The sequence below is a fragment of the Parus major genome, chromosome 2 (assembly GCF_001522545.3).
Source record: "Parus major isolate Abel chromosome 2, Parus_major1.1, whole genome shotgun sequence".
Lineage (NCBI taxonomy): Eukaryota > Metazoa > Chordata > Aves > Passeriformes > Paridae > Parus > Parus major.
In genome coordinates, this window is record NC_031769.1 from 150012696 (window position 1) to 150030533 (window position 17838).

General features: G+C 44.7%; 2 protein-coding genes and 1 long non-coding RNA gene across 13 annotated transcripts in view; 1 reads left to right on the forward strand and 2 right to left on the reverse strand.

Annotated features, from left to right (window-relative positions):
- LOC107200086 lies at positions 1-3078 on the reverse strand. Its single transcript, XR_001519490.2, has 4 exons — positions 2963-3078; positions 1165-1867; positions 887-948; positions 1-395 (listed from the first exon to the last, which is right to left on the reverse strand). It is a non-coding gene; the product is annotated as an uncharacterized LOC107200086 (long non-coding RNA).
- On the forward strand, positions 1537-16452 carry MAPK15 (mitogen-activated protein kinase 15). 7 transcript variants are annotated; one of them, XM_015618079.1, is made up of 14 exons: positions 1537-1643; positions 3074-3172; positions 3435-3464; positions 5794-5884; positions 6038-6168; positions 6728-6891; positions 7825-7964; positions 8363-8420; positions 9198-9335; positions 9557-9662; positions 10075-10375; positions 10618-10760; positions 12152-12379; positions 16367-16452. In XM_015618079.1, the coding sequence occupies exons 1-13, from the start codon at positions 1575-1577 to the stop codon at positions 12356-12358; spliced, it is 1677 nt and encodes a 558-aa protein (XP_015473565.1). In that variant the 5' UTR covers positions 1537-1574; the 3' UTR covers positions 12359-12379; positions 16367-16452. The 7 variants fall into 7 exon arrangements, with proteins under 7 accessions (XP_015473565.1, XP_015473564.1, XP_015473566.1 ...); XM_015618078.1 differs by lacking the exon at positions 16367-16452 and adding an exon at positions 14783-14869; XM_015618080.1 differs by lacking the exon at positions 16367-16452 and adding an exon at positions 12468-13437.
- FAM83H (family with sequence similarity 83 member H) overlaps positions 13991-17838 on the reverse strand; it is a 25436-nt gene continuing 21588 nt past the window's right edge. For all 5 annotated transcript variants that reach the window (XM_015618071.3, XM_015618070.3, XM_015618069.3 and 2 more), the window contains one exon: positions 13991-17255. In XM_015618071.3, the coding sequence (XP_015473557.1) occupies positions 14606-17255 (2650 nt within the window). In that variant the 3' untranslated portion in view covers positions 13991-14605. The remainder of the gene's footprint in view (positions 17256-17838) is intronic.

Sequence of the window (17838 nt, forward strand, 5' to 3'; positions counted from 1 at the left end):
TTAGCACGAAACAATTCCATTTATTACACTGAGAATTATTAATTTACTATTTTTGTGTAGTTGTGTGTGTTATTCAATAGACAAGACTCAAATCATGTAAAGTGAATGAAGAAAAGATAACGAAAATGTAGCACCCAGCCCCTCTCCATGGTTGCATTTAATAAACAGCCAACAGGTGTGAAAACATTAGATTGTATTAGATTGATTGCAGCTGTTGTCTAAATCATATTTTAATCAGATTTAAATGCTCAAGTCACTGATAAAACTTGGACTTGGGTAGAGATGAGAATTGAACCAGTAGTCTCAGAAGCAGCACTCCACCAACCTCACTAGCTGGGCTGCCAGACAGATGGCCTTGTCCCATCTTGGTACCCAGCACGCCAAAAGGCTAATTACTACAATGAGAACAGAGGCAATTATCACAACCAGGACCTTAACTTTGGTGTATGCTGTTAAGTGTGCACACACAACTTTATGCCTCTATGAACACACTAAAGCAGATAAATGTACAGATAAATGTAAAGCAGATAAACAGTACAGCCTAAAGTAATTAGTGAGTCCCTTGAGGAATCCTAAATGAACATTTAAAACTAAACTGAATGCAATTTCTTAAAAAATATGGGCTGAGAGGAATAAGCCTCTTTGTAAGAATCAGAAATCATTATCAAATAAAGAAAACTTCCACACAAAATGAATGATGGTAGTGATGGAAGTATACATCAGCAATCCAAATCCCTGCGTGACCAAAGACACCAGTTCACTAATAAAACTGAAGTCGTATCTCAAATTCATACAAATCCATTACACTAAATCCACATTCATAATATTCTCATCAAAAAAAAAAAAGAAGACACAACAGAATATCTAATGACTGCATTCAGCTTACCAATTTTGATTTCAACCATCTATTTCAGACAAGAATTGGGCTTCAGAGATCTTCTCTACCTGCTATAAAACACAAGGAAAGAAAGCAAAACTCTTAGAGAGCGTGACAAAAGTGTTAACACTCACTGAAGAGTGTTGTATTAAGTAAATTTAATGAAGCTAAATAATATTTAGCCTCATCAGAAAAGCTGGAATTTGGGTGGGGGTAGGGAAGAAGAATCAAAATTAGGGGGGGGGGGAAAACCCAAAGAAGCGTAATTTAATCTCAGAATGCTTTACCTTGGAACGAACCTTAAAACTCGTCCAATCCCATCAACCTGTCATGAGAGGGACACCTTCAACTATCCCAGGCTGCTCCATCCTGGCCTTGGACACTACCAGGGATAGGGCAGCCACAGTTTCTCTGGGCAACCCGTGCCAGGGCCTCTCCACCTTCACAGGGAAGAATTTCTTCCCAAGACCCCATCTAACTTTGCCCTCTGGCAGTGGGAAGCCATTCCCCCCGTGCTGTCCGTCCAGGCCCGAGTCCCAAGCCGAGCAAGGGCCCTCCCGCTGCCTCTCCTCCCTCAGCGTTCGCGCGCCGCCCGCCCGAGGTCACGGCGCCGCCGGGCGAGCTCCGCGGGGCTGAGCGCATGCGCGGTGCGCGGGGCCGTTTCCATGGCAGCGGGAGCCCACAGGGAGGTGCCGCCATGAGCCCGCCCGAGGTGGAGCCGCTCGTGTGCCGCAAATACGAGATCAAAAGGCGCCTGGGCAAGGGGGTGAGTGCCTGGCAGGGAGTGGTCTGTGGGATCTGGGCTGGTCGTGGGACCTGGGGGGGCTCATGAGAGCTCGGGGGGCCCGTGTGAAGGTCAGGGTACCGTGACAGCTCCAGGTGATCCGGGGCAGCTGAAGGGGTGTTTCGGAGTTTAGGCGTCCGTGGGAACTCTGTCTGTCGCTCAGGGCCTGGTGGAAGCTCCAGGTGACCCAGGGGAACTCCGGAGGACTGTAAGAGGTCAAGAGTAAATAGTAAAATGTATCCGAGTCTTAAAGTACGTTCTCTCTGAACCTGCCAAATCCTTCTACATTGACTGTAACCCCATCACTTCAAATCATACTGCATCGACTCATATCTTCTCCATAAAATGTATTTTTATACATGAGCCAATGGTAGTTTCTAAGATATGTGTCCTCAGACAGTCTCTAAACCCTCCCGAGTTATCTGCTTTTCTATTCTGGCAGCTCTTTGCTATTGTTTAGTTGCATTGATACAAGTATCTAAGTATTCGTATTTCCCTCATTATGTTCACAGAGTCAAGGAATCACTGAGGTGGAAAAGCCCTCTGAGCCTGTGGTGTCCAACCACTCCCCCAGCTATGCCAAGGCCACCACTGATCCATGTCCCCTGGTGCCACGTCCATGTGGCTGTTAAATCCCCGCAGTGATGGGACTCCACGCCTGCCCTGAGGCACTCTGTGTTGCAGCTTCTTCCAGTATCCAGCCTAAACCTCCCCTGGCACAACTTGAGGCTGTTTCCCAATTGCCAGCAGGGTAGTACTGTAGCACTTATCTGATGTACAACTGTTTGAACTGCCTTATGTGTGGTAAAGGTCCTGATCCGGTGCTCCAGGACTACACGTGTTACTGAGAATCCTGTCTTGATGTCCTTAGAGTCCTGGGTTGGAAGAGACTTTAAAGCCCACTCAGTCCTACCCCTTGCCATGGGCATGGCCACCTTACACTAGACCTGGTTGCTCCAAGCCCTGTCCAACCTGGCTTTGGACACTGCCTGGGATGGGGCAGCCACAGCTTCTCTGGGCAACCTGTGTCAGGGCCTCTGCACCCTCCCAGGGAAGGATTTATTCCCAAATCCCATCTAAACCCTGCCTTCTGGCAGTGGGATGCTCTTCCAACTTGTGTTGTCAGTGCAAGCTCTTGTCCAAAGACCCTCTCGAGTTCTCTTGGAGCCCTTTCAGGCACTGAAAGGAGCTCTAAAATCTCCCTGCAGCCTTTTCTGCTCCAGGCTGAGCACCCCCAACTCTCTCAGTCTGTCTCCTGAGTGGAGTAGCTCCTCGACCTAATCTTTCTTTCTTCCATGTACCTTCCATCACCTCTGCTTCCAGTCCATCATTGAACACATTCTGGTTCCTCTGCAGGCCTGAGCTGCGTGCAGGTGTCAGCACACTGCTCACCTGTCCGTGCTTCTTTGCAGGCCTATGGCATCGTCTGGAAAGCTATTGACCGCAAGACAGGAGAAACAGTTGCTGTTAAAAAGATTTTTGATGCTTTCAGGAACAGAACAGATGCTCAGGTGAGAAATTATTGTCCTGATGTGTTCTGAGACATGGTGGAATTCCATAGGTATTTTCAGGATTTTTGTCTCTGAAAGATGATAATTATGTATGTAACAATACAGTCTGCAGCTATACTGGGATAAAAATAAGCAATAAATAGCAAGCTCCGTGTATCATGGCATGTACAAAAGAGGAGTGGATTTAACCCTGTCATTGAACTGCATCTCTGTTCTGCCGTTCTCTTGAGGTGATAATAAACTGTTATTTCTTTATTTCTAGAGAACATTTCGAGAGATTATGTTCCTGCAGGTAATGTTGACGTTCCTCCTCTTCTCTGATTTTTTATCATCTCTCTGATGTCTAAGTATTTTTCTCCCGTTGTTTTCCAAAATGCAGCAGTCATTGATTAGTGTTGAAAACTCTTCAATTTCTTTTCTGCACCATCTTGGCAAAGAGCCTTTCAGGATGAACCCACCTGAATGAAACTCTCCATTTGGGCTTTTTTTAGTTTCTCCATTTTTAGCAATGTGTCTGCTGCAGCATCAGCACATCAGCATCTCCTGTCACTTCTTCCTTCTTTGTGGATAGAAATTGTTTCTCTTACATTTTAACTGCCATGTTTGGAGAAGGGGCTTGGGTGGGAGAGGGATTTACACTCCAAAATTGTTTTCCTCCATTATGCTGTAAGCAATTTAAATAATTTAAAATAATTGAACCAAAAGAAAAGGGAAGTTCTGCAAGGAGTAACTTAAGACTACTCTTGTTTTGATATAATTGACCTTATCAGTAGCACTCCAGTTATCTGTCAACTCCTCCTCAGACTTAACATGTAGAAACATCAATATTTTGGAATAATGTTGTTATAACTTGTGATTTTCTAAGGACACAAGTGAGACAGGCCTCAAAGAAGAGGTGTTTCCCATGACTGCCAAGTTTAAGTAGGAAAGAGATTACTTTTTTTCACTTTTTAGACAATCTTGAAGCCTGAAATAGAAGCTGCAAATTTCCAAGCTAGAAACAGAAACAATTAATTAGAAGTGAATTACCTGTAAGTTAGATCATCTCTAAAAGTGCAGCACTCCTGGAATGGATGGATGGAGAAGGAGCAGGGGAAAAAAGGATATTTCTTCTGAAGGAAAGGAGTCCCTTGGTAGCGGAGGGCAGGGAGAGGGAGGTTAATGTGCTGTTCAGCCTGTACTTCTATAAATTTTGGTGCTCAATAGACTTCAAGATTTTTAGTTTCCCCTCCTATTTCAAGCCTCTTTCTTGAGGTTCAAGACTGAGGGCTCAGAAAGGAAAAGATGTGAAAAATACTCTGTTATTCATAACTGCATGTTTATCTTAATTTATTTGTCTGTGCATAATAGTTGCTTTATTCAATCTTGATGTTTATCACAAGGTCATTTGATGGACTAGGTTATTATTTTATGTTATGTATCTCAATTATTCTAATTGAGAAGTTGCTGTAGAATCTGGGGTGTGAATGATTCTCTGATGCTCTGGTCGTTGCTTGCAGGTTTTGTGTTTGCTGTTCAGTGTAGGTGTAGATCTACAGGTGCATTTTAGGCTAATTTTAGAATGTCATTTTGGTAAGTATGTTAGTAGCATTATTATTCGTTAAGCAAAGATTAATGAAACTGGCCCTGACAAGGTTTTTTTCAAGGTAACTTATTTTTTTTAATGCAGATTGAAATTTTTTTTAATGCAGATTGAAATTTTTTTCATGACTTTCTGTCATCAGTTCCAGGGCAAGGCAGGGTGAGACAGTGGAATTCTCCTTCTTAAATGGCAGTCAAGTAATACTGTCAAGATTTAGCTGCATCTCTAGAGCAATGCCCCCTTTTGGGTAAAAACCTTTTATAGATCATTTGGATGGGTACTGTGACTGTTCTCAGAATGAAAACAAAGTGTGTGACGGCCTGCCTGTGTATCACTGCTTTGTGAGTGTGTTGTCACGGGTTGCTGCAGGTGAATGTATTGTTTTGTGAACTTTCCTAGATGTTGCACATTATAAAATGTTGGAATATTATGAAGTGTTTACTGTGTCCATGGCTGCACAGAAATGGGAAATAAAAGCTGTTAAAGCTGGGGATGAACTTAATGATCCCATGAAGATTACCAGTCTGCAAAAAATGTGAGGATGGACTTCACCTGCAGTGTGATACCTGCGTTCAGGTATCTCTGTGTGCTGTCTGATCTCTGTGCAGTCAGTTCCTCAGTGCTGCAGCCTGTGAGTGTCTGAGCCAGCTCTCGGACTGACATGTTCTGTCTGATTGGTTGGGTTTTTAACTATGAATGCTGATGGCAACTATGATCTATTTTCATGCCACCAATAATTCTTTGATTCAGCAGCAACAGTGAAGTGCATAAAGGGGACTGGATTTTATTATAAACGGTATAGAGGGAGTGTTAGAACTAATGTCTCATTCAACAGAGATTTTTTTTTATTGACTGGTTTCCTACTATGGAACAAACTTAAATCCTTCTTTTAAGTTTATTTCTGAAGAAGCCTAATGAAGGAAATAGCCTGTTAGTGTTTGTTCTAGACAGTAATACAAACTGAAATAGGTTATTGTCCCTTTTTATGATTCACAAGCAAAACACATGATTTTGACAGCTATGTCTCTTCCCTGTGCAGGAATTTGGAGAACATCCAAATATCATCAAGCTGCTCGATGTTATCCAAGCAGAGAATGACAAAGACATCTATCTCATCTTTGAGTCCATGGGTGAGACTCAGCATTGCAGCAACCATTCAAACCCAGCCTCTCTTAGGAGTTATTCTTGTTATGACTTTGATAGTGGTATGGTGGTGATTACACATGAATGTTTATGATACTACTGTTATTTACTGATGAAAATATATTGTTGGTTTATTACAGAGACAGATTTACATGCTGTGATTAAGAAGGGGAATTTGCTGAAAGACATCCACAAGTGCTACATTCTCTACCAACTCCTGAAGGCAACTAAATTCATCCACTCAGGGAATGTTATTCACAGGGATCAGAAGGTACATTTCGGTCATAGTCTGTATCCTTCACTCCAGTTTTCTGTTGAACACTAAATAAAATCACAGATTGATTTCAGATGGAAGGTACCTTCAAAGTCCATCCGTTCCCACCCCCTGCCATGAACAGGGACATCTTCCACTATCCCAGGTTGCTCCAAGCCCTGTCCAACCAGGACTGGAAAACTTTGAGGGATGGGGCAGCCACAGCTTCTCTGGGCAGCCTGTGCCAGGACCTCCCCGCCCTCCCAAGGAAGAATTCCTTCCCAATATCCCATCCATCCCTGTTGTCTGGCAGTGGGAAGCCATTCTGGCTTGTGCTGTCCAGGCCTGTGTTCACAGTTCCTCCTGAGCTCTCTTGGCACCCCTTTAGAGCCCTGGAAAGGGCTCTAAGATCTCCCCTGGAGCCTTTTCTCCAGGGTGAATATCCCCAGCTGTCCCAGCCTGTCTCCACGGGAACAGTATGCAGAAGTATACAAGCATGAGACTAGGAAAAGAATCTTGATAATAATCTGCTATTCAGAGAGTAAAAGGCTAATTAATTGTGCTGTGTTCAATCCAGCCTTCCAATGTCCTGCTGGATGCACAGTGCTGTGTGAAGCTGTGTGACTTTGGCCTGGCCCGTTCCCTGTGCCAGCTGAACGAGGACCAGCCCAGCCTTGCACTCACCGAGTACGTGGCCACGCGCTGGTACCGAGCCCCCGAGATCCTGCTGGCCTCTCGCAAGTGAGTGAAGGGGTTCGAGCCTGGCACTTCACCACTTGCAAATTTTTTGTCTAAAAGTCTTCAGTCTTTTAATTTTCAGTGTCACCATACGCAGTGTCATGTCTGCAGTCTGTTTTCTCAGTATACCATTAAACTTCTGTGGTAGAAAAACCTCTTATGAATGTGTACATGTTCTTCCTGTGTTCTTAGAGTGTCAGTGTACATGCTTGAGCAGCTCATCTGTTTGTCCTCCTTTCTCCCACCAAACTTCTTTCTTCTCCCTTAAAACCCACAACTTTAAAAAATCTGCTTGAGAACATAGTCCTCTTTTCCAAATTAAAGAAGTGTTTTTTGATCGACCTTCATGAAATATTCCCTAATCAAATGTTAAACCAGCTGCCTGTTAGTCAGGCTTAGTCCTTTTTTTCAATTAAATATGAAAACCAGAAACATAAATAAATAGATGAAGGATAGTATCCCAATATGGATGGGATTTAAATGTGGATGTTTTGCAAACTGTCCTATACCCACTGTTTGGTATTTGCTTTGCTTAAAAATGTAATTCTTAATGAATTGTAACTACTTTGTATATGCATTATGACCAAAGTAAGAGCAATGTGTATCTTCATCCTTGATCATATGAAAAGGATATAATATCTTGTTCTGGCATTACCTTTAATAATGCCAGACCTTGTTCTGGAATTTCTTTATAATATATTTTCTTTTATGATTTCTTAGACTAGACTTTGAGTAGGATAAATCTTTCTGTTTCATGCTTGCCAGACTCATGATTCCCAAATGCTATTCAATTTATAGTTCAAACCCGTGAGCATTTATATGTAAGAAATCACCGGGTGAGCTTTCTAGCAAATAAATCAATGTAGATGATGTGATACAGGTACAGGAAAATATTTGCATGATTTAAACCTACCTCTGTTCTATTCCTGTTCGTAGTTACACTAAGGGTGTAGACATGTGGAGCATTGGCTGTATTCTCGGAGAGATGCTGCTTGGAAAGCCACTTTTTCCTGGAACATCAACAATGAATCAAATAGAGCAGATCCTGAGGGTCATCCCTGCTCCATCCCCAGAAGGTAGGACTCTGCTGTGGGGAAAGGTATCTAGAGAAGGGGTTAAGAACGGAAGAAAGCAGCCTGGCTGGGTCAAGGAAGAAGGTATCTCTCATTACAGAAATTAAAATCTTCATCTTGAATGTTAGTGTTAGAGGAAAATAAGAAATTCAGATATTGTGGTGCTTCTGCATCTGTTACTATGAGAATGCAAGTTTATGAAGTGTATGATGAATAAATAGGAATTCAAAAATCAGCTTTGAAAATTTGTTAGTAAATATTCCATCCCCCTTCCACAGATCTCCAACTAGTTTCATGAGGATAATTTCCTATGTTAATATCAAATATTGGCTTTCTGTCATAAACTGTGTAGCTCTGCCAATCCTCATCTTGGCAGTGACAGTGTCTTTTTATTATTGCAGATATTTTGGCTCTGCAGTCAGAGTACAAGGCCTCAGTTATTAGCCACATGAGTTCCCGGTAAGCTTGAGGTGTTCCTGTGTCTCAGATCATCTAATGTGGGACCATGGAGTCATGGAACAATCAGAAGTTTGAGTGGGAAGGGACCTTAAAAAAATCATCTCATTCTGCCCCCCTGACATGGACAGGGATACCTTTCACTAGACCAGGTTGCTCCAAGCCCCATCCCCCCTGGCCTTCCAGGGATGGGGCAGTCACAGCTTCTCCAGGAAATCATTTCACTCCCTCAGGACCCTCACAAGCAATAATTTCTCCCCAATACCCCATCTAACCCTGCCCTCTGGCAGTGGGAAACCCTTTCCACTCGTGCTGTCACTCCAGGCCCTTGTCCAGGGTCCCTCTCCAGCTGCCTTTGAGCCTCTTACTGGAAGGGGCACTGGAAGGGGCTTTGTCTCCTTAAATAAAAATTATTTACAAGATGAGTAAGATTTGGTGCTTAAAACTGATTTTTTGGAAGATACTTTCTTCTTTATTATGTTCACAATTATATTTGGGATTTCAAAATGCAAAACCAGATTTTTAAATTTTATCTTCTCTGTAAATTACAGAGAAGTATGTTTCTATAATCTCAGGTCTAGATTTGTGGGATCATGGGGCTGGAAAGTGGTGAGCTTTAAGGTCCCTTCCCAGCCAAACCATTCTAGGATTCAGGGATTATTACACACTGTGGGTGAACTCGTGTCTGGTGTCACCTTGATGTGATCCTGGAACTGTCACTCCTGCCCTCACTGGGAATTAGACACTGAGAGCTTGTATCACTTTTTTCCTGACTTCTAGGCAGCGAGTAGCATTTGAGGAGATTTTCCCATCCTCTACTCCATTGCCTGCCTTGGATCTGCTGAAGAAACTTCTGGTATTTAACCCTGACAAACGGCTCACAGCAGAGGAGGCTTTGCAGCATCCTTACGTGAGAAGGTGAGACTGACACCAGTATGCAGCTTCCCCTGATACATTCTGATACATTACAAACCTGACCTTGGCACAAATTTTCTTTAGATGCATTACAGAAAAAATGGCAAAGCTAATTCTTTATCTTCTCCAACCCTATTTACATTAAACAATGAGATTGTTTAACAATCCTGTTTAAATTTTAATATCCAGTCAGTGAATTACATGATGTGTTCTCATTTTCTCAGATTCCACTGTCCTTCCAGGGAGCCCTCTTTGGATTTTGATGTGATCCTTCCTTTGGGTGATGATGTCCAACTGTCTGTGGCAGAATATAGAAATAAATTATATGAGGTACTTCATCCTATTTTCCCAAATCCTAATCCTCCAGGTAACCTGCCATTCTTGCACACACTTAAAAAATTCTGTCATTTTCTTGTCTTTGTGTTCCCCTGGGCTTTCTGTACCTGCTGGCATGGTTACACCTTGGTGTTTGATCAGCCAGTTCCAGTTCAGTCATAATCTTTGAGAGACCTTTACATGTCAAATTCCCACAGGGCAAAGAAAAATCTCTGAAACATGATGTCTGAAAAAGATTCATAGAATGGTTTGGGTTGAAAGGTACTTTAAAGATCACCTAGTTCCAAAATGGTTTCTTACCCTGTAAAATAAATTGCAGATCTTTATAAGTATTCCTCTTTATTTTGATGTTTTATTTTTCTGCTGTATTTCTGTATCAAGTCTAACCAGCTTTTCTGTTCTGCAGATGATCCTTGAAAATAAGTCAAAGAGCCTTCCAAAGGAGCAAGGGTGGAGAGAAAACATTCAGCTGAGACAGTCTGAATCCAGCACACTCCTCCCAGCTTTCAGCTCGGTGACTGTACCCATCAGGAAAGGCCAGCAAGAACCAACACCCCCTCTTCTAAACCCTTCACATGTGCACACTGGAGCCACAGCTGGGGACCAGCCAAAAGGATCTAGCCAAAAGGATGTGGCCAGAACTGTATGTCAGAGATCACAGATTAGTGTGATGATGTACAACCCCATCACACACACCACTGTGCAGAGTAGGTACCACCCTCCTACACTGGGGTGTAACCCACCTAGTCCGGGGAAGAGAGAATGAGTGCTGTAAAAGAAATTAAGGGAATTTTCATTGTAAAATGAGGGGCTGAAAGTGTGGGAGGGAAATTACATAAGAACAAAACACTGTTGAATGAGTGTTGAGTATGGGACTGTCCCTTCCTCAGTCAATGTGTTCTGTGTTCTTCTGATTTTCCTACTTTCCCTCATGTTTTTCCTTCTGCAGGAAATGCAAATCCTGGTGTTGGGATCAGGAACTGTTCTGCACCACCTCAACAGTCCAGAATCTCCAACAATGAAAATCCAGGGAGACAAACCACATGGATAAACACTCAGCTCTCTCCTACAAGTGTGCAGAACCTTTACAATGTGAGTAGCTTAACTTCTAGTTCTTACTTGTGGTAACCTGGGTCTCAGCAACTCCATATAGTGCTCCAGGCAGAGTGGCTGGAAGGCTGGAAAAGGTCACCTGCTGGTGCTGATGACAGTAGCTTGAACATGAGACCAGGTGTGCCCAGGTGGGCAAGAGGCCAACGGCACTTGGCTTGTACCAGCCACAGTGTGGCCAGATGCCCAGGGCAGTGCCTGTCCCCTGTGCTGGACACTGCTGAGGGACCTCCAGTCCTGGGGACAAGTTTGGGCTCTTCACAGCAAGAAAGGAGGGGCCCCATTGAGGGGTTGGAGTGTGTCCAGAGGACAGAACAGAGTCTGGAGCAGCAGCAGTAGCTGTGGATAAAAGGAGGCTCAGGGTCGACCTTCTCACTCTCTGCAATTCCCTGACAGGAGGGTGCAGCCAGGTGGGGGTCAGGATCTGCTCTCAGGAAGCAAGTGACAGGATGAGAGGAAATGGCCTCAAGTGGGTTCCAGGAGAGGTTTGGGTTGGATATTGGAAAAAACCCCAGATGCAAAGGGCTGTGCAGCTGTGACACAGACTGCCTGAGGGCAGTGGTGGAGTCCCCATCCCTGGGGACACTTAATGGCCACGTGGATGTGGCACTAGGGGACATGGATTACCAGTGGCCTTGGCAGTGCTGGGGGGGGTGGTTGGACTCAGTGGGCTTAGAGGGCTTTTCCAACCTCAGTGATTCTGTGGTTTTATGATTCTGTGGTTCTGATGGATTGCTGTTGCTGAGCTGTGAGGGTGTCAGTCTTCCCTGATCTTGGCCATGCTTTCTTGCTAAAGTCATCACCCTCACTGGGTTCTTTAATGACCTCTTGCTCCTGCTTTTTTTCTTCCTGAGCTGGCTGTTTGCTGCTTGGTGACTGCTGGCGCCTGCAGTGGTGATCGGAGGAAGTTTATGACAGAGGAAGAGTATGGAAGGAGGCACCACAGATTCACAGAATCACAGACTGCTTGGGTTGGAAGGGACCAAAAAACTCACCTTGTTCCACCCCTCTCCCATGGTCAGGGACACCTTCCACTAGCTCAGGTTGTCAGAAACTTTCAAGCATGTCCATTAGCACACTTGCAACCCCCCTCTCTGATTTGGAATCTGTTCCAAAATGTTTTGAGAGAAAATTCCCCAAGATGGGACTTGCTGCACATGCAGGTGTACACATGACCAATGCATTTGGAAGAATCTTTAGGGAATTGTGAACAACTTTCTGTGACTAGAAGAGCAGAAGAGGGAGAAGATCATCCTACATGTGCCCTGAGTTTGTGTTTGTCTCCTGAGAGGATAGTGCTGACCAAAGCCAAACCTGTGTCCTATTTCTGATTCCAGGTTGTTAACTTTTCTTGGCTTTTCTTTCTCACACAGAATCCTAGAAACTCTCAGAGTCACAGTAAAGATGTTCGTCCCCTTCTGAAGCCCAGTAAAAAGATGTTCCAGATCACTGCAAACGTGGGAGCTGTGGGTGATCCAAAGGCATCCATGGGCAGCTATTCCCAAGCTTATGGAACCATCAGTAAATCTGCGCTGCAGAACCTTCCAATAGCAAAGGCCTCCAAAAATCCTGAGCAGTGACTGTGGAGATGTTCTAGACAGGTGAGGTACAGCTCATCCTTCAGCCCCTGACTAAGCAAGGGCAGCAGGGGAGAGCAAAATATGAGGAAATGCTTTATTCATTGCTTAGGACAACATCATTCTTTCCTGTGGACAAGCTAATAGGAAAGGGAATCCAACCCCTCTGCCTTCAGTCTCAGCAGTCAAGGACACGCTGTGTTTGCTCTCACACCCTGAGAACAGGGAATGCTGTCGGTTCATATTCCTCGTTTGAATGACTGCAAAAAATCACAGCAAACTGCATTATTTTGATACTTGAGTGGTTTTTAGACATAGTCAGGTTCCAGGGGAGCCTCTTAAAGTTCAACAAAGCCAAGTGCAAGGCCAAGAAAATGCTCTGAGGGCTGGAGCCCCTCTGCTCTGGAGATAGGCTGGGAGAACTGGAGGTGTCTGGCCTGCAGGAAAGGTGGCTCTGGGAAGACCTTTGAGCCCCTTCTGAGCCTCTAAAAAAACCCAAACAACCTCTCTAGGAGAGCTGGGGAGGCACTTTGGACACAGGCCTGGAGGGACAGGACAAGGGGGAATGGCTTCCACTGCCAGAGGGCAGGGTTAGGTGGGATCTTGGGAAAGAATCCTTCCCTGTCAGGGTGGGGAGGCCCTGGGACAGGTTGCCCAGAGAAGCTGTGGCTGCCCCATCCTTTGAAGTGTTCAAGGTTGGACAGGGCTTGGAGCAACCTGGGATAGTGGAAGGTGTCCCTGCCATGGCAGGCAGGGGTTGGGACTGGGTGACCTTTAAAAGGTCCCTTCCAGCCCATCCAGGGATCTTCAGCAGTCTGCCTAAACTGTGGGTATTTTTTTGAATAGAATGGGTAATTGTTCTCTGAAGACCATGAAGACCTAACTCTTCACAGGTAATCTTACAACCCTTCACTCATTTCTATGACTGTTCTAGGCTAGATGAACAGAGTTCATTATGGTCTGGTTTTGTTAAAATCAAGTAGAAAAGCATTTGAAATACAGATGGGTTCTTCTGCAATATTTAATTTTATTAGCTTCTCTTGTGTGTAATATTGTAATAATAAATTCTTTATATGGCACTGCATAAAATCTTGTCTTTCAAAGCAGCATTTGCTGTGTTGAGAAGGAAATTGCCTATTGGTAGGCAGTCTTCTTCAGTGAATTGGTCATTTCTATTGTTTTTGCTTTAAGAAAGCAAAATTTCATGAGATGCTATTGCTGCGACATTGTAAAGGTGTTTCCAGTCTACACTGGGACTACAGGAAACTTCATATTCCTGTTTCAATGATTATTTTGGATACATTTTCCTCATTAACTTGAAGGTCTTGTCTCTGTCCCTGAGGTTTTACTCTGCCTGTGAAGAATGGTTGTTATCCCCCCCAGCTCTCTCAGCTGCTCACGCTGCTCCAGACCTGTCACCTCATGAACTGCAGTTACACTGTCAAGGAAGTCACGACTTGGCCAAGGCAGGATTTTACTTTAGATGCTTATTTAAACTCAGACTCACCTGAAAAAGCCTCCTAAAACCAAGCTCTTCTCCATCACTAGCACCTCAGCAGGTTCTTTCAGCTCAGCCCCTAAAATAAGTAATTCCCTATACACAAAGAAACAAACCACAAGCAAACCAGCCCCCGCAGGCTCAGGAATTGGAAAATACAAAAAAGCTGGGCCTGTGCTGCTGGGGAAGATCAGAACCACAGACTAGGCCAAAACATTGATTACGACTATTTTCTTTTTTTTTTTGGATGTAAACCTTCAAAAAGGTGCCTCCTGTGTCTGACTCCTTGTGAGATACAGAAAAAGAGTAACTTCACCTGAGAAACCACTGAGGTTTAAATACTTTTTCCAGTTAATACCTGTGTGTGTGTCTGTATGCATTTATCTTTTCTGGCCCAAAATCAAGTACTGAATTTTCTATTCTTTTTTTTTTCTTTTATGAATGGTTTTGTCTGCTGAAAATATTCCTTGGGTTTAACAGAGACTATCACTTAGTTTTGTACCGTAACAGACTTGTTTTTTAATCATGTTGGCATTTTAATTGTTTTATTTGGAACATATTGTGATAAAGTTGTTTGATACCACCTGACTTTATTGAGCAAACTGTGCCATGGGAAGCTCATGCTGGATATATTTCTGCTCACTAACCAAGAAGAGCATTGCCACTGGGGTTTGTAGCCATCATAGACAAGTTTCTTCCTTGTTTCCATGTGACAGTCAGTGATTAAATGGAATTAAATAGGATTTCTAGGATCATTTTTTGGTCTTGAAGGTCCCCAGGATCTTGGGCATGAATTTTCCCATTTTCTTGTCTTTGGCATCTGTGTCATACTCCTCTTCACTGGGACTCGTGTGTTCATCCTTCTTGCAGAACACCTCAAACCTGCTGTAGACTCGCTTCTCCTTACGCATGTTCTCCATTTTTTTCAGGAGGGTGTCTCTATCCTCTGATGGCTGCCTCTGGAGGTTCCGTTTCTGGCTCCCAAAGCTCTCAGACCTGTGGATGTTGCAGCTTTTCTCCTTTTCCCCTTTTCTTTCCAAGCTTGTGGTCGACCTGGAGAGGTCAGGGTTGCTGGTGGATGGCAGCTGCTTGGCCAGCTCGGCTCTGTTCTTCTGGCTGTTGGCAGAGATCTGCTCCAGGATCACCTTGGTGTCGTCACGCAAGTTGCTGCTGTACAGGATGTTGGCTGTGGAGGAAGGAAACCTCCCTTGTGTCGTCTGGCTGCTCTTGGGAGGGACAGGTGCTGTGAATTTGTGGGGTTTTTCTTCTTCCATTGCTTCCTGGCCATCCGCTATCGATGATCGTTTGAGAACCACTGCCTGCTTGTCACATTTCCCACTCTCAGAAGCAGGTTCCTCCTCCAATTTCTTTTCACCTTTTGGGTTCAAAAGCTGCTTCAGCCGTAGGGACCCTTTTCTTAGAAACTCCATGGGGTTCTGCTCTTGTTTTGAACAGTCTTCCTCAGATTTGTTGAGAGAGCTGTCAGACCCTTGACTTCTAGACAGGCTTTCTAGAACTGAGGATGCAGTACTTGCCCTAACCTGTGGTTTCTTCATTTCTGTGTTGACTAATTTTGGAGAGTCTTCTCTGAAGGTCACTCTGTCCTTCTTCTCTGGAAGAGCCAATTTCTGAGTGTCTCCTACAAATATCAGGCTCTCCTTCTCTGGAAGAGGAGGTTTGTTCTCAATGGGGTAAAATCGGGATGACAGCTTGTCCACCTTAGTGCCAAGATGTGCCAGGGGATCTTTACTCAACACATCCCCAAGCTGGGGGGTGGATGAGGCCATTCCAAATGCTCTGTCCAACTCTCCATGCATTTTGTAAGTACTGCAGGAGTCTTTGGAGTCCAGCACCCTGCTCTCCAGAATCTTATACTGCACAGATTTGGTACATTTCTTCTCTGTGTTCTGTGATTCCTCCTGTAGGTAACCTGAAACAGCTTTGGTGTGGGTGACTGTGCCCCGTTCCATGTCCTTGCCCACAGCTTTGTACTTCTCCAGCAGCTCAGCCACTTTGGAGGAGGCAGCTGTCTTGACAGTTTCATTGTCCTTTGTTAACTCACTGGACATTTGCTCTTTTTGGATCATCTGCACCTTTTCTATTGTGGTGTTGGGCTGATCTAATTTGGCAGCACTGAAAATCAGAGAGGACCTGAGCCTGGAGCTCCTCTGGATCAAGGGATTTATCCTGGACCTGAAGGCATCTGGTTTCATTATAGAGGTTTCTTCACCTGCTCTATCAGGATCTGCAGATTCTTTGGCACTGTCAATTCCCAGTGGCTTGCTATTGAAAGGGATGGGGGATTTGAAGGCTGGGACGAGGTCGGTGGGGTGCTTTGTGAGGGGATCCCCAAGAGCATCGTTATATGCCTCGGACTCCATCGGCATTGGGAGCCCTTCATCTGGTTCAGACTGGTATGCACTGAGGTACGAAGAAATCCTCCAGTTCCGTAACCCTGTTCTGTTTTCCTGCATGCTCTTGTCATCATCCTGGTCTTCATCCTTGTCCTGTAGGAACAGGCGCTGCTCCAGGCTCTGCTTCTGCGTGGGAGAAGTCTGGCAAATGAATTTCTGTCCTATATTCTGCCTCCGTAGCATCATTCCCATGGGGCCATTGCCCGCAGGGTTCAGCTGGTCAGAGCCGTGTCTCACCTCCCTGGAAGAATTTGAGGGCACGTAATCCAGCCGTAAGGGGAAACCCTCTTGTGGGAAACTGGGCTCCAGTTCAGGGTATCGGGGTCCCTCTCCATAGTCTTCCAGTTCATTGAATCCTGGCCTCCCACCTCGAATCCTCTCAAAGAATCCCTGAGGTCTGCCAGAAAGATGGGGATGTTCAAACTGGTACTGGTAGAACTGGTCCTTCTGGAAATGACTGGATTGGATTTTGAACTCGTCCATGTTGTTCATGAACATCTGCCGGGTGTACTGTTTGGCAGAAGCAAAATTTTCAAACGTTCCTTCTGCAAAACTGTGTCTCTTAAAAGCGTCCAGCTCCAGCTGCTTGGAACGGAGGAAACCCCTGACTGGATCCATCTGGGAATTCTCCATTTCCACCTTTTTATACATCCGCATGGCTGATCCCTCCACAGTGTGCCGCAGCATGTCATCCCGTCGAAAATTGGAGAGGAAGTACCTGTCCGGATCCACTCTGTCCATGAAGGAGGGGAAGAGACTCTCATCCCTCTGGAACATCAGGGGGCCTTTTTTGGGAAAGAAAGGCATGTTATTGCCAAAGGGAGCCATGGCGAACGAATTTTCTGCCTTTGCCAAGACATTGGCTGGAGGAACGAGAGGTTCCGACTGTGCAAACAAAATGCGGAATTCTTCATCAAAGCTGGCCACCAGCTCACCCTGGAAGATGTGTGCAATACTCCTGTGAATCTTCTCAAAGGACCACATGAAACTGTAGAGAGAACAGAAGTGATGGAGGGTGTTACCACTGAGTAACTCAGCTGTACTGAGTGTTACCACTCAGTAACTCATTAAAACATTTGCTCACCTGAAGCAAATTCTACCTTTTCTGGTTGGGGAGAAATAGGGCAAAATAACAGTAGAAATTTCTCCTGCAGCTACTTGTTACACATGACTGGTCCCAAATCTAGTAGCTTGATTGATATGGGATCACATCTTTGCAGAGAATTTTATGAGGCAATAAATGATTTCTGTTCTAAAAAGCCGGTCAATTGTGTCACTCAGAGTGTGAGCTGATGATAATCCCTATGTGAAGTAGATGTTCCTGTCTTTAACACTGTCAGTAATGACCTGAACGACAGTCAGTGTGTACCCTCAGCACCCGGCAGGTGACCCCAGTCAGGGGGACCCCAAAGGCTGGGGAGCTGTGCTGACATGAACATCTGAAAAGACAAACCCAAGATCTTATTCCTGGGGTGGCACAACCCTTCCACCCACACAGTTTGAGGGGGACTGAACAGAAGGAACCGGGCTGGAGATAAGGGAGGAAGATGTTCAGTGTTCTGGCATTCATC